Source organism: Triticum aestivum, chromosome 4D (assembly GCF_018294505.1).
Source record: "Triticum aestivum cultivar Chinese Spring chromosome 4D, IWGSC CS RefSeq v2.1, whole genome shotgun sequence".
Classification (NCBI taxonomy): Eukaryota; Viridiplantae; Streptophyta; class Magnoliopsida; order Poales; family Poaceae; genus Triticum; species Triticum aestivum.
In genome coordinates, this window is record NC_057805.1 from 221205677 (window position 1) to 221221622 (window position 15946).

Genomic DNA, 15946 nt, shown 5'->3' on the forward strand with positions numbered 1-15946 from the left:
TAAAGAAGAGAAGGGATCTTCTTGCAAAGAAAGAAGAAAGCAGGACGGTCAATGTGAAAATGTCCAGATCAGCCGTGAGGGGATGAAAATCCGGGGGATTGGATGATTTGCCTCACTTTACAAGGGGTTGGATGATTTGCCCTGTGCTTGTCTCAATGACATTGGCCCCGGGCCCCACCCGGTAGCCTCTCAGGAGGGCAAATGATCAAATGGAGAAGTAAAGTGGGGTAAAAATCTAATTTCTCATCAAAATCCCTAGCACGCCTCCATTCCCCATCGGGCCTGGCATCGCTCTCTTTCCCTTACCCTCCTTCTCCACCTCCGGCCGCCGCCACGGTCAGGCCGGCGTGGTGGTGCGCCTCCCGCCTCATCACCCATCTCCATCCACCACTCCACCATCACCCTGCACCACCAGCACCCCCACCATCATTCCGCGCCATCCATCCACCATCTCCAGCCACCGCCGCATCTGGCGCGACCCACCAAACTGCCCGTCTGGTGTCCCGCGCGAGCACGCCATCCACCACTTCCACTCCTCCCTCTCTGTTGTTGCTGCTCCTTCCTCTGCTCTCTGCCTGCTGGTGCTTCTTCCCCTTCCCTTGCCCCAACCTGCTGCTTCTTCTTCTCCACGAACCTGCTGCTCTTCTTCTTCTCTCAACGCTCCTGCTGCTCCTTCTCTTTGCGCCTCCTTGCTGATGCCCTTCTCTGAACCTGCTGCTGCTACTGCGCCTTGCTGCTCTTCTACTACCCTCGCTGCTGCTTCTTCTCTCAACCTGCTACTGCCCCCTGCTACTCTTCTCTCTGTACTCTTGCTGTTGCGCCTCTATCCTCTTCTTCCTCAAATCCTGCTGCTGCTCCTTTCTCCCTAATTCCCTTCTTCTCCCTTCCTTGCTGCTGTTCCTTTCTGAAGAAAACGACCCTGCTGTTCTTCTATGAATCCCCAACTCGCTCCTGCAGTTTCTATCTCTTTCTCTCTCTGTAATTCACAGGAGTTAGTACTGTATAATATAGTGATTTGTTCAATTTCAGACTTGGTGTTTGTAGTGTTATATTGGTGATCTGTGAGCTGAACCGTGGCATGTGTCACTCAGTTTGTATGCTTGATAATTAGCTATATATATCCCCTGTCCATTTCTTGCTTAAGAACCTTGTTTCATTGTGTAGTCTCTGTGATAGCTCCAGTACATGTGATTTTTGTGTTGTCTCAAGTACCTGTTATATATATACATATGTGTGTGTCTGTGATGTGATACATTTATGTTCTGTCCTACAACCTTGTTTCTTCCCCCTGTTAATTGCTAGATATATATATAGATATGTTCATGTCTTTTTAATTCCTTAGCCGTTTGATGTTTGCTTGTTTTAGCATTTTCTTTCTCAAGTATAACGAAAATATCAAAAAGACCGAGTAAAGATAATCTTCATCTCCCTTTGCTTCTGCGTCATTTCCTTTGTTGATGATCTTTGTTAGTGTTAGGTTTATTTTCTGTTTTCATCACCCAATATTGTGTTACCTAGATTTAGCCGAGTGTAGTCGCTGATCGCCTAGTTCCTGAGGAGAACACGACACTTGCAGATTTGGGCGAAATATCCCACTGTACTTTCAATTGATCATTTTGGCGCCGTTGCCGGGGACTAGCGTCGTGCGACCGTGTTAGGCTATAGACTAGGTTTTTCTTCTTTTTCTAGTTTGTGCCATATATTTGTGATATATCTCTAACTCCTAACCCGTGTTCTAGTTTATTTTCTCTTTGTTTTCTTTTCCTTTTTGCAGGTTAGAACTATCTTCTCGGTAATGGCTTACTATTCAGATCATCATGCTTATGCGAGCAACACTACAAACAGCACGGAAAGTATTCAAGAACTGATAAGTAAGATTTCCCATCGATTAGATGATTTAGCTCGGCAGCGAGAAGTAGTTTTTGAGGATAGGTCTAGCTCTTATGATCCTTATTCTAGAGGTCATCCTTATGTTGCTCCTACATGCCATATTTGTGGATTTCAGGGCCATTCACCCGCTGAATGTCAGCGTGGTTACTCTCACCCTCCCGATTGTTATGGCATGAGCTTCGCCCCACAGCCTAGCTCATACCAAAACAATTACTCATATGGGTGGCCTGAAAACCAGAATATGTCATATAGGAACAACAGCCCTGAGATCTCATCGTTTGCCTCTAGTTATCCATTGCAGGGAATTAGGTACAATGAGGAGAGCCACAACCATGCACCACAACAGTTTTATTCACCTCCTACTCATATACCGCAGCACCAGGAGATGTGTCCAATGGAGTTAAATGGTCCTCCATTTGGTCAACCAACAACTCCAGCACCTGTTGTGCAATCTCATGTGCAAGTGCCCACACAAGATGAGTTCGATGACATAGACAAGCTCACACTTTTGAGTCTCGAGTTCACTTGGAGTGCCGAGGATGATCCTATTAGGAAGGTGATACTTGAGGAAATGAAGAAGATTAAGAGTGGAAAGGAGCTAGTGGAAGAAGTAAGGAAGATTGAGAAGAACATCAACGCTGGCAGTACTATCTCTTCCCTCCTTGAGCTGAGTGTTGCTGGGATATACCTTGAGGTGTGTGAGGTTCGAACACCTTCACATTCAGCTGAGCAAGATAGCGAGAGTCCAGAGGAAGAGATACTTCAGATCCAAGAAGAGATTCTCGAAGCCAAGGCACAAGATGATCCAGAGCTCAACTACCCAAGTGATCAGGTCGAAGACCTTGAAGATCCAATGTAAATCCTTCCTGAAGAAGTAAAAGAAGCTCCTGTAGTTGAAGATGAAGAACCAGAAATCATTTGCCCATCGTCATACAAGAGCGTGATGTAGCAGGTTTATCTAATCCTCTTGATGACATGCGTCCATATGATCTGTTTGCTACTACTTTGCATTGCATGATACCATCAATTAAGCTAGACTTGAAAAACTGTTTGCTTGGACATGATCATACATACCCTGTTATTGGCATTTCTCTCATTTATGATGACACTTATTCTCCTTATGCTAGTCCTATGCTTTTAATGAAACATATCATTCCCATGCTAGTCTTGAGCTTAATGATAAATATCATCCTCATGTTAGTGTTGACCTTGCTGATTTCTACCATCCTAAATATGTGCTTTATAGCTATGCTTATGTAATTGGATACTCGATTGATGACTTGGAGGGTATTATCCCTACCGCTTGCATCGTCTCTTTTGTGGAGTGTTCTTTCAGGTTTTTGCTTCTGCATCGTTCACTTCATGCTGATCAGGTTCGAGGTGACATTCCTTGGGACCCTGGTGGACTCAGAGCATGGGGATGAGGAGAAGCAAGGGGGCACACACGAAGAAGAGTGAAGCTGGAGCATCCATGAGGAAGCAAAAGGAAGAGCTGCAGTTCAGAGAGTGATTGTGCGAGACCTACATCATATAAGCTCGGTGAGATGTTTCATGACCCATTCTGAAATAATCATCCATTGATGCTTGCTGAATTAAATTGCTTTTTGGTTTCTTGAGTCATTTCTTAAATATCGTCCCACTAAATTTTACCTTCGACATATGGTGCTTGATGTGAATATGTGAGTTGATTGTTGAATGCCTTGTAAACTAGTGATCTACACAATGCTTGCTTTGCTGAAAGTAGTGGAAGCTATTAGTTTTGAGTGCTCAAATCCCTAGTACACTAGAAAACTTAATCATTTTCTGCTTTTACCTTGATACACCTAGATCATTAAGTGTCAGATGCTGAGTTTGTGCCCAATGTGTTCCCATTCAGAGCAATCATTTCACCACTATGGATTAGCATGCTATGTTCTCTGGATTGGTAGCATGTGAACCAGACCTGGTTGAATGATGATTCTTGTGTTTGTTCATTAAAAAAGGCATATCTTATAGTGAATAATTATTTGATCTACCTAACAGTAGCATGTCATGTTCCCTGGATCGGTGGCTTGTGAAATCTGGTTGGATCGGATAGGAGTTAATTATATTAAAAAAATGTAATTGTCGAACCAGGTGTATACCATGTTCTCGGGATCGGTGGTATGTTCCTTTGGGGAGACAAACTAAAAAAAACTAATTATTGGTCGAGCCAGGTGTATACCATATTCTCGGGATCGGTGGTATGTTCCTTCGGTGAGACTGATAAAATATTATCATTACTTCCTTCAAATTTAATAAGTGGTTCAACCACAATGTTATATTTCTGCTAATAAGTGATTTAATTCAAGTTCCTTTTGTTCTCAGGATCATGCTCTCTTAGGAACCTTTTGGCACAGTCAGCATTTGAACTTGCTAATCTTCGTTTATCATTGCAAAAGTTTAAAATGGTCGAGTTTACTAGTGTCTTATTGATATGTAGCACTCTTAACCATTAATTTTCACTAGCCAAGTCCAAAGCATGCACTGTTTAGAGATCTACTTCACTTGACATTCTCTAGTCAGTTCACTGTTCATGTTCTTGCTCTTGTCACCCTTTGCTTGAGGACAAGCAAAGATTTAAGTGTGGGGGAACTTGATAAGCACATTTCTTATACATAATTTTGGCATACAAATATACCATTTATTGAGTTCTGACCACCAATTCTTGTTTTAAATATAGAATAATTGAATGAAAATCATAAAAAAGGATTGTTGACTAGTCACTTGTTTATTTTGCAGAAAAGTGTGACAAGGCACAAAATCCTTCTACTACAAATGATCAAGTGATGGAGTCAAGGTCCCGAGCGAGAAGAAAAGAAGTTACCAGGGGCTAGCTAAAGAAGAGAAGGGATCTTCTTGTGAAGAAAGAAGAAAGCAGGAGGGTCAATGTGAAAATGTCCAGATCAGCCGTGAGGGGATCAAAATCCCTAGCACGCCTCCATTCCCCATCGGGCCTGGCATCGCTCTCTTTCCCTCACCCTCCTTCTCCACCTCCGGCCGCCGCCACGGTTAGGCCGGCGTGGTGGTGCACCTCCCGCCTCATCACCCATCTCCATCCACCACTCCACCATCACCCTGCACCACCAGCACCCCCACCATCATTCCGCGCCATCCATCCACCATCTCCAGCCACCGCTGCATCTGGCGCGACCCACCAAACTGCCCGTCTGGTGTCCCGCGCGAGCACGCCATCCACCACTTCCACTCCTCCCTCTCTGTTGTTGCTGCTCCTTCCTCTGCTCTCTGCCTGCTGGTGCTTCTTCCCCTTCCCTTGCCCCAACCTGCTGCTTCTTCTTCTCCACGAACCTGCTGCTCTTCTTCTTCTCTCAACGCTCCTGCTGCTCCTTCTCTTTGCGCCTCCTTGCTGATGCCCTTCTCTGAACCTGCTGCTGCTACTGCGCCTTGCTGCTCTTCTACTACCCTCGCTGCTGCTTCTTCTCTCAACCTGCTACTGCCCCCTGCTACTCTTCTCTCTGTACTCTTGCTGTTGCGCCTCTATCCTCTTCTTCCTCAAATCCTGCTGCTGCTCCTTTCTCCCTAATTCCCTTCTTCTCCCTTCCTTGCTGCTGTTCCTTTCTGAAGAAAACGACCCTGCTGTTCTTCTATGAATCCCCAACTCGCTCCTGCAGTTTCTATCTCTTTCTCTCTCTGTAATTCACAGGAGTTAGTACTGTATAATATAGTGATTTGTTCAATTTCAGACTTGGTGTTTGTAGTGTTATATTGGTGATCTGTGAGCTGAACCGTGCATGTCTCATTGAGAGGAAAATACAGGAAAATGTATACTGGGTTCAAAAATATAGAAGTGTCGTGCATGGTTATACTCATGTTATCTCGCAATCGATTCTTCACAGGAAACTACCATGTCATGCATGTTATGTAATCATGTTCTATCCTCACAAACAAATTCTTCAAGGAAACTAACAGACTATGCATTGTTATATACTCATGTTCTATGGGAATTTTTTTGCGAGGATATTATTCTAGCCATTTATTGCTGAAGGGCGAATATAGGTATGTACACATGGTAAGCATTACAGGATTTCACTACTTCCAAATATAGAGTTCTTCATATGCACATTTACTTCCCTAATGTATGGTTAGATAAAATCAACAGTGTGATGCATGTTTATACATCACGAAAATGAGGAAACTAACATGCCTATTGATACACACTCATATTTAGTAGTATATTCATATTACTATAAAATAAGGAGAATATCCATATCTACCTAACCATTTGATTATTCAAGGGTACAAATTGGCTGTAATGACATGGTCACAATCGCATGAATTAACTCATTCCAAATGTAGCTAATTTACGGCGTCTCTAATACATTGCCATAGTTCTATTCAAATTCTGCTCAAAAAGGGATATGCCAATCATCACAAAAAGTTCAAACAGTGTCATGGCGTTATCATTAACATCAGATGAAAACAACTTACACGCGCCGTCCCAGCAATACGTGGCGCCATCTGCTTTGTCGATCGCGTAGATGATGCCATTGTGTTCAATAGCATCACACAAGTGTGTATCAGCTTTGACGATCCACTGCGAGCTGAGTTGTCTCCAGCTAAAGAGGGCACCGGCGTATAGATAGGCGAGTCCATAGTCGAACAAGGCAATTAGTTTGAAGTCTGCGTAATCCGCATGTCGTGTGGGCACTTGGCATATTACAATCTTCTGCAAAACAAGGTCCGTCCAACTGACGTGGTAATCTAGATGACTTGGACCACAACGGTAAAACCCTATATAATCCAATGGAGGAAGGATAATCTCATGGGAGGTCTGCAAGTTGACGAGCACCAACTTTCTCCCGTCTTCTCTGACGGCAGCCATCCAGTGGGAGTTCATGCTGACCCAGTACATACCTGACAAGAAGTTTCAGGTGATTGTGATCGGATCGAAGTCAGGGGAAATGATGTACGGCGACCCACTACATACCTGCAAAGAAGTTTCGGCTAATGGAGGTCGAATTGAAGTCGAGGGGCATCATGTATGCCTCCGTATCATGGGGAGAGAATCTCGCAAGACCAGATAGCAGCAAGCAGGGTGTCTTGAAAAGCTTAGGCCTCGCTTCGACGATGGTCGTGTGCATGTCCCTCGAGCATGTAGCTAGCCGCACGGCGCTCAACATATCCATACACGAACAACAGAGGTCGAGGATGTCACTTGGGAGATTGCGCCAATCGCGGCTCATATGGATGCTGCGCGGTTCACGTTCGGCCATGGTGGAGTTTGTAAGGTGGGGTTTTTTGGGTCTTGATTTACGGGGGAGAAGGCTCTCGGTGCTGGAGCGGCTAGCGAGGGAATAGTGGTACTGGGGGAGGCGAGCGAGGCGAGGGTACGCGGGGGCACAGTGAGATGATGAAGAGTGATCTCAGGATCTCCGGCGAGATGGAGATGGAGTGGTGCTATGGGAGAGGGAGATGAGGCGAGGCATGCTATATAGCGGCGGTGACAGTGACTGCACAGTGCACAAGGTGAGGCTGATTTTGGTAACCCGAACACGCCGCCTGGACTAGTGTCACTTCACCGTGAGGACTGGATGAATATATAATATTTTGACCATCAAGTGTACCACAGTTGTACTACTACTAGTATGAACATACGGAGTAGTACTGTATAGCGGAAATAGGTCTCCCGTGCTAGCATGCCTCTGGGTTCACTTCATCCTCCAGGTATCATCGATATTGCGAGCAGAACCAAATTCTCGTGCATGCGGAAGCGCGAAGAAGGGCTTTTTTCTTTTTTGAGGATAACCGCATATTCCTTAACCAGAGAATGTTGTGTCTCCCACGCATGCGCCAATATCCATCCGAACCAGCTACGACACATTTTTTATATCTGTTTGCATAGGTTCCACCTGTCAGGAGGGGTGTAGAAATAAAAAGGAATCATAAATTGTCTCGCCACGGTGATTCGAAAGAGTGACCTCAACTAGCCAGTGGCACATGTAGCGCTAGAAGGATGGGACGTACACGGACTGGTACCACTCCTCAGTCTACCCGCATAGCCTTTTCATTTAGTCTACCTAGCCGTCTAATCTACTGCCTGCAGGCCAATTCTCCCATTTACTTCTCCATCGGGAACCGGTTTTCCTCGGCTTCTTCACCTCTCCTTCGTCTTCATTTGCATCCAAACCCACTGCATTCACATTGTTTTAACCTCTTCAAATACTCCTGGAGTAATTCCGAAGCCCCTTTAAATAATCATCATCTTCTGTTATACTAGCCATCTAATCCTAATTCTCCAAACCATATCGCTTCGGTCCAGCGGTTCCAAATGGCGAAAGAGATCCAGATGCAGGTTTTTAGCGTCCAACATGTCCTCGTTGAAGGCTCGTTGAGCATAGTCGCCACCATCACCAACCACCCAAGGATTGTTCGGAAGTGGATCAACAATGTATCCAACTCCCTCCAAAAGGTAGAGATGAAGGTCTTCGGCCTCGACATAGAGTACACGGAGCGTGCCACTGGGAAGATCCAACGCGCCGCCGTCCTTCAGCTATGCCTCGAAGATGATGTTTTGGTGTACCACATCATACACGCGCCCTCCATACCAGGTGAGCTCCATGATTTCTTGTCTCAGGAGGATATATACTTCTATGGGGCAGCCATCGAATGGGACAAACAGAAGCTGGCGCCGTACAACCTTGATTTGAAAAGCATCGCTGACCTACAAACCAGAATCAAAATTCTTGTAGAAGATTGTGATAAACAGACACCATCTCTATTCGACGTAGCAAATTTTGTGCTCGGTACAAATCTTCAGAAGAGTGATGAGACATTGGCATTAAGGTCGTCTGGATGGGAGAATTATCCCTTGATGTACGAGCGGATAAAATATGCTGCCCTCGATGCTCGTGTGAGTTTTGAAATAGCTGCAAGGTCCAAAGAGCTTGTTGCGAAGCCGTCTCCCACAGAAAATGAGAAGAAGAAGAAGAAGAAGTTGCACTAGCAGCAGGGCATTATAGATGGATGAACTATTTCCTCTCTTGTAATTTTTTTTCCTCTCTGTGTATATTGATATAGATGAGCTATTTCGATGGTGTGCATGTCTTTGGAACAAGTATCAGCGTAGGTCCGCTTGACTATAAGGAACTATTTATCTACCTAGCTTTCTCTACTACTCCTTCTAGTGGTCGGTATACAATGCATGTGTCAGTAGACATGACAGCTTGTCCATGGAAGTTGAACTACGGTGAGCATCACGCTTCATACACTGCCACTAACGATTCCCACGACGCCGCTCCAACCCACGACACCACGTCCCCCGACCTGCGGCTCACCCCTCTCGGCCCCACCGTCCCTCTGCCTTCGGGAGCATGACATGTGGACCAGCCACCTATCGGGTCCATTGAAGCTCAGTACCGTGGGCCCCGAGAGGGAAATGTAACTCCCGCACCAGGCCTTGTGGTGCTACCGCTGCACAAACTCGTGCCAAACTCGATATTTGTTTCTTACTAGCAAGATGCCCATGCGTTGCATATAACATCAAGATGCATTTGTATGAGTAGTTTATCTTGTGGGAGAAAAGGATGAACGAGGGAAGGCCTTATTTGCAAATGTGGAGAGGGGTGTGGGTATCTTTTTGCAAAATTACCATAGTTTCCTTCCATGGACATCTAGGGCTCATAACACCCCGACGTCCGGCTATGGCACCCTCGCCACGGCCAGGCCACCACCAGCTGGTTCAACTCGAATGAGTTAGTCGCGAACGCCGCCGCGACAACGACCAGCTGGGCATCTCGAACCACACCGATGCCGCTTCCCTGTAGCCGACCTACGCTGGCACATGGCCGCATGACGTGGAGCCACGCGTCAACGTCCGACGACAGGAACGCCTCCAGGCTCACTAGCTCAACTACGTCGAGTACATCACGTTCGCAAACCGGTGTCCCTTGAGCAAGTTGCTCCCACCCACGAGCACACGCCTATACGTATCCATCATTCTAGCCTCGTCGCTGAGTGGTACATCCTCGGGATGGTGCAAGCAGTCAGAATCTCGAGCCAAAGTCGAGCTATATGCCCCGGGTAGATCACTGGCTCCCGCCCGAGCTCCCACCCGGCCATCGTTGTCGTTACACCACTGACGATCGGGAGCAGCACCCTGCCGCTCATCCGGAGCGCGAGCTAGTAAACATCGTGCGACACGTCTCAACAGCCAAGCACCTCGACATGCGTCGGCCTAGCAGAGACTTTTCTTGGCCACAAGCTCCATGGTCTCGTCCAAGATCGGTGTGGTACTGCAGTCGAACATACGGTAAAATACTACGGGAGCAACTACATGTGCATGGCCCAGACGGCGATGTTGGCGTGGAGGAGGAGGTACTCGCTGGCGCCGCAGCGTGCTACATGGCTTAGGCAGGCACCTGTTGCTCTCTGGCATTGGCACCGGCATTGTCAACGCAGCTGATGATCCAGAGGAGGACGAGCAGGAAAGGAAAGGGTCTTGCATGCGTGTACAGATTCATGCAGGAAATAGTTTCCTGGAAATACGACCTTTGTTTACCTTTCTTTGAGGCTATAGATGACCCACACGAGGAAATCTATTATAACCATTGGATGAAAATTAGTGGTGCGGGAGTATGGATCAGAGTATGGGAAGGGAGCAGGCAAGCCTCATCCGCCGACCTGCGCCTCACCCCTCTCGGTCCCACCGCCGCTCTGCTTTCATGAGAATGACATGTGGGCCAACCGCATTTAAGGTCCACATGTCATTGACTCATAGGCCGGCGCACTAAGCCACTAAAGCTCGGTCCCATGGGCCTCGAGAGGGAAATGTAACTCCTGCGCCAGGCCTTGTGGTGCTCCCGCTGTACGAACTCGTGCCAAACCCGGAATTTGTTTCTTACTACTACCAATGTGCTGGACCGTGCGTTGCAATGGATCCAAAATATTTATTTAGTGGAGTGCACTCTGAACACATTATGTATTTATTTTTCTCTAGCCTTTCCTAGCCATGCAACCAAGCCACATAAGCTTCATGGGTGCCCCCCACATCATATTATTCATACTACATTGATTAAAAAAGATAAATCATGCAAAACAAGATCTTCCCATTGTTTGTTCCTACGATGTTGTGTTGTGCACGTACTAGTTGTATAGTGGTAGTACTAGTTGTAGTACAAACTTCGTACTAGTAGGAGTTGGAGTACGGAGTTCTCCTACTCTATCAATGAGCCCCATCTGACACCAAATTTCTTGGCTTCCGTGCTACAACTAGATCTTCCCCTCCTTGTTTCTGTTTTCCAATGCGGCGGGCAGGGTGCGGTTTGCCGATAGTCGGTTTGCTCAACATGGTCCCACATGAAAGTGAAAATGCTAGGCAACACGCCTTCCCTAGCTATGTGGCGTGCCGGACGGGCCGTGGAGTACTCCCGATTCTCGGGCGTGTGGGGGTGCGACGTGAACGGAACATGCCTTTTTCTTTTACTAGCAATGTGCCCGTGCGTTGCAACGGATCCAAAGTAGAATAGTACTTGTTCACAAACTTGAAAGAAAACACTCTTGTTTTGATATACATATATACCACTAAAAATATATTACTTTTCACTCAAAATATATTTCCAAGGCTGTTTCGATGAGGTGAGGGAGGGATGTGGTTGCTTTCAAGATAATAAGGGGTTTTCTACAAATTGGAGTAGAGAAGTGGGCTATTGTTGCAAAAATGCCACAACTTATCTCACAGCCGTTAGATGCAGATCTAATGGTCAGAAATGACGGATGGCAGACACACCACCATCACCAGCTGAGTCTTTTATAGGAGACTAGCAAGATGCCCATGCATTGCATGGAACATTTGTATGAGTAGTTTATCTTGTGGGAGAAAAGGATGAACGAGGGAAGACCTTATTTGCAAATGTGGAGAGGGGTGTGGGTATCTTCTAGAAAAATTGCTATAGTTTCCTTCCTATCCGTCAGATATAAATCGGACGGCCTATATTGCAGGATGGCAGGCACACCATCATCACCATCTCTGTTTTTTTATAAGAGTAGAGATAGAGAAACATGTATAAATTGTAACATTTGGTTCTGCTCCTTGGCACGATCGATAGATAGAAATAATGATTGGAAACGCTAAGGCAGGGCTTTTTCCGCCAGATAAGCAGGGTAGTAGCTAGGTTGGCGCATCGTCGGTTTGGTCACATGCGGTTCGACATGTTTTAGTGTTTCTAGAAAGATGCCCGTGCGTTGCACGAAGTTGATGGAAAAGGTAAGAACAACTTATAAATTGACAGATGGAGTACTCAGTGACGCATATAATTGCCTCCAAATGTGAGCAAATGGATTGCACATGTATGTATTGACTGGAACGAGAATGCAATAGCGCAATAAGAATTAAGGCCATGATGATGCGATCGCAGTGGTGGTTATAGGAGGCAAGAAGAAAGATGCATCCATCAACGTACGACCTCCTCCTCAACTCAGTGCACTGGGCCACTGACCGGCGGCTTTTGTGGCGAGGTCAAGGTGATTCTCAACAAAGGCGTCCAATGCTTCCAGCCAGTTGACGAAGGCCAACGTCGCAGCGTCCTCACGGACCTTGTAGATACCTATGTACATGACTTCCTCGTACACGTGGATGTGTAGGTTGACAAAACCTTGCAGGGCGAGGCGCCTCGCGGCGAGCGCAACCTCCAGGTGGACATTCTTCGTTGCATCGGCAGGCAGTCGCAGTGCCACCAGTGCTTGAAAGAGGTTCTCGCCATGGAGGCCGATCAGGGTGGCAGGCGATGAGGAGCCCGAGCGCGCGGGCTAGAGGAGTACAGCGATGTCGTCCGCGATCTTCTTGACAACGGTGAACTTGTTGATGGCGGCAACGATCATCTGGTCCAACTGAGAGTCATAGCTGGCGTCGACGATGGCCATGAACCAGCCGGTCGCCAACACCGTCTGGAGACGATCCTCGGTGCCATGCCGCAGGCCGGTGTCGTGGACCATCTGGCACAGCCACGGGCCGCTCGCGCGCATCACTGCCATGGGTCTGGAGTGAGCACTTTTGTGCTTAGTGTAGGTGCTTAGGTGCGTACAATGTGGTAGATGCATTGGAATGGAGGGGCGCCTTTATATGAGTGCAAACTGCGTCGCATTCACATCGTGTTGCCTCTTTTCCCCGTCCTCCTCCCATTACTTCCCTCATGCATTCAGGATGCTAATTGAAGGAAGATGCACCATTGGCCATTCAACATTTCGGGAACCGCTACCCTCTCCCTCATCTACATTAAAGCCGTATCGGGAACTGTCCTGGTTTACTAGTATCTGTGAAATCGAATAGTACTGCGCCGCCCGCTGCACGCCCGGCTGAACACGCCTCCTCGCCTCCATCAAACGCCTCCGTTAAACCCGCATGCAAACTGAGAAACCTACTCCGGCCACACGTTCGTTCATGAGCGGGCAGGAATGAAACACAAAGCCGGCCGAGCTCCTCCCGTCCGCCCTCAGTTTAAATGAGGCCAGACGCCGGCCAAGCTCCTACCGTCCGCCCTCTATTTAAATGAGGCTAGACAGACAGCGGGCAAGAATCGCACCCCTCCGCCGCTCCCCATCTCCCCCTTCACCATTTTCTCCACTCTTCCGATGGCTTATGAGGAGCCTTTCTCCAGCATACTACCAGGCTGGGTGGCCCGCCGAGCCCTCTGGATATGAGCGAGGCCGCTCGGTGCTTCACCAGCCTCGCTTGGCCCGACGGAGCCAGTTGCCGCCCCAAGTCGGCGCATGGTTCAGCAACTCGCCGCTCTAGTTCAGCTCGATGAGGAGTGGCGAGTTGCTCCACGGCGGCACAGTGGCGAGCACGGCGGCACGGGTAGTGGGACTAGTGGTGACGGCTCGCTGGAGGAACCTTAGCGCTGCAGGTAGGGGATCGAGGTAGAGGGAAAGGGGAGAGGAGATGCCAGTGGGAAGGGCAATGAACGCTTGCGTGTTTGTATTTACTTGAGGGTCAGGTGTGATGCGGGCGTGAGTAGTGGCATTTTGAGTGTAATATAGGAAGACAACAGAGTCATTTCACTATTCCCCTTCCCTTCAATTTTTGGTGAGCTTCTACCCGAAACACCCCCCCTCCAAAGCGAAATAAGTTAAGCCCAAGCGCATAACTCAAAAATGACTTCCTTACATCTTTTATGGCTTATTTTGACAATAAGCTCTGAAAAGGCGGAATAGAACTGGCCCTTAGCCTGCAATTCAATTGTGCGTGCAATGATGAATCACTCCTGCCTGCTATAGTGTACATTTAGGCATCATCATACATGGAATAACCTAATACATGTGCATTTCTGATAGAGGCACAGGTGTCCTGTCTTTTGATGAGATGGTGGCTATCGTTTTTGATGTAGTAGACTTTGACGATCCGACTACAAACATGCGAGGACTTCGCGCCTTAGCAATCGGTAAACCAACTCCGAGAGGTTATTGACCACAACGGAGCACGATCAACTTAACCACGAGGGTCTATTTCCTGCAAGCAAATGAAGAACAAGCAAGAAACTAAGATTGCAATCAGGATATTGCGAATATAAGAGGAAATCTTTATTGATCAAGGTGGGGTTCTGTGACGTCTTGGTCTGGTCGTTGAACACAAACGAAGTACGCGAAGTTGCAGCTATGGCAAACTTTTAATCTAAACAAAACCCAAAGTCTAAACGACACCCTAAGGGCTGTATTTATGGAGGAAGAGGGGGGAATTTTGTGGCCATTGGAGGAGGGGTCCGAAACCAACCCTAACTCTTGTTTCCCCACACATACGAACTCCAAAAACAGCCTATAATTAAGCATTTTGAAATTACATGGGCCTGGCCCAATAATAAGGTGACGCAGGACCTAGAATAGCCTCTGGATGAAATTTATGAAGTGGCATCTTGTATATTTCGTCCAAGGCTTCATGCACTCATTATGGTGGCTTCAAAGTCCTGAAATCATCACTTGTAACTCCGTTCTTGTTCCCCTTGCGCATGCCATCATCTCCATGCTTGGTCTTGCTCCAGTGTTCATCCCTCTTATCCATGCCAGGCCCTTCATTTGTAAGCAAGACAAATGTATCCAATTTAGGCAGCATCATATTCTCATTAACATTAGAATCATTACCAAGAAACGAAAGTACCTCATAATTTAATTGGCGTGCACGAGCTCTAGTAATTGGTCCAGTATATGTAGCAGTAGGGCCTGTGGGTGTAACAGTGGTATTGATGTCCTCATCATCCTCCCCTTCTTGAAATGAAGTCGTCCTCGATGGAAGCTCATCTTCCTCGCCCAAATAAGGCTTCAAATCTGCAATGTTAAAAGTGGGACTAACCCCAAAATCTGCAGGCAGCTCAAGTTTATATGCATTATCATTTATTTTCTCTAACACCTTAAATGGACCATCAGCACGTGGCATTAGCTTTGATTTGCGCAAATTAGGAAATCTATCCTTACGCAAATGCAACCAAACAAGATCTCCAGGTGCAAAGACAACACATTTTCTACCCTTATCTCCAGCAAGTTTATATTTAGCATTCATACGCTCAATATTCTCCTTAGTTAACTCATGCATTTTTAAGGTCAATCCAGCACATTGTTTAGTATCAAAATTAACCTTCTTCAAAGATGGAAGAGGCAACAAATCAATAGGTGCACGAGGAAGGAAACCATACACAATTTCAAAAGGGCACATCTTAGTAGTAGAATGCAATGAACGATTATAAGCAAATTCAATATGAGGCAAGCATTCTTCCCACATTTTCTTGTTATTCTTCAAAACAGCCCTAAGCATAGTAGACAATGTTCTATTGACTACTTCAATTTGTCCATCAGTTTGGGGGTGACATGTAGTACTAAAAAGCAGTTTAGTCCCCAACTTAGCCCATAAACATCTCCAGAAGTGGCTAAGAAATTTAGTATCACGATCTTAAACAACAGTATTTGGCACACCATGCAAGCGAATAATTTCACGAAAGAACAAATCAGCAACATTAACATCATCGTCGCTTTTATGACATGGTATAAAGTGTGCCATTTTTGAGAACCTATCCACGACAACAAATATGCTATCCGT

General features: G+C 46.6%; 1 protein-coding gene across 1 annotated transcript; it reads left to right on the plus strand.

Moving 5' to 3' along the window:
• Positions 1–245: 245 nt before the first annotated feature.
• LOC123097342 (uncharacterized) lies at positions 246–5738 on the plus strand. Its single transcript, XM_044519064.1, has 2 exons — positions 246–3429; positions 4651–5738. Exon 1 carries the CDS (start codon positions 1796–1798, stop codon positions 2747–2749), a length of 954 nt encoding a protein of 317 aa, XP_044374999.1. The 5' UTR covers positions 246–1795; the 3' UTR covers positions 2750–3429; positions 4651–5738.
• The last annotated feature ends 10208 nt before the right edge of the window (positions 5739–15946 follow it).

Excerpts from the sequence above, each read along its gene's own strand:
- LOC123097342 (XM_044519064.1), top strand. The coding sequence starts at position 1,796 with ATGGCTTACTATTCAGATCATCATGCTTATGCGAGCAACACTACAAAC.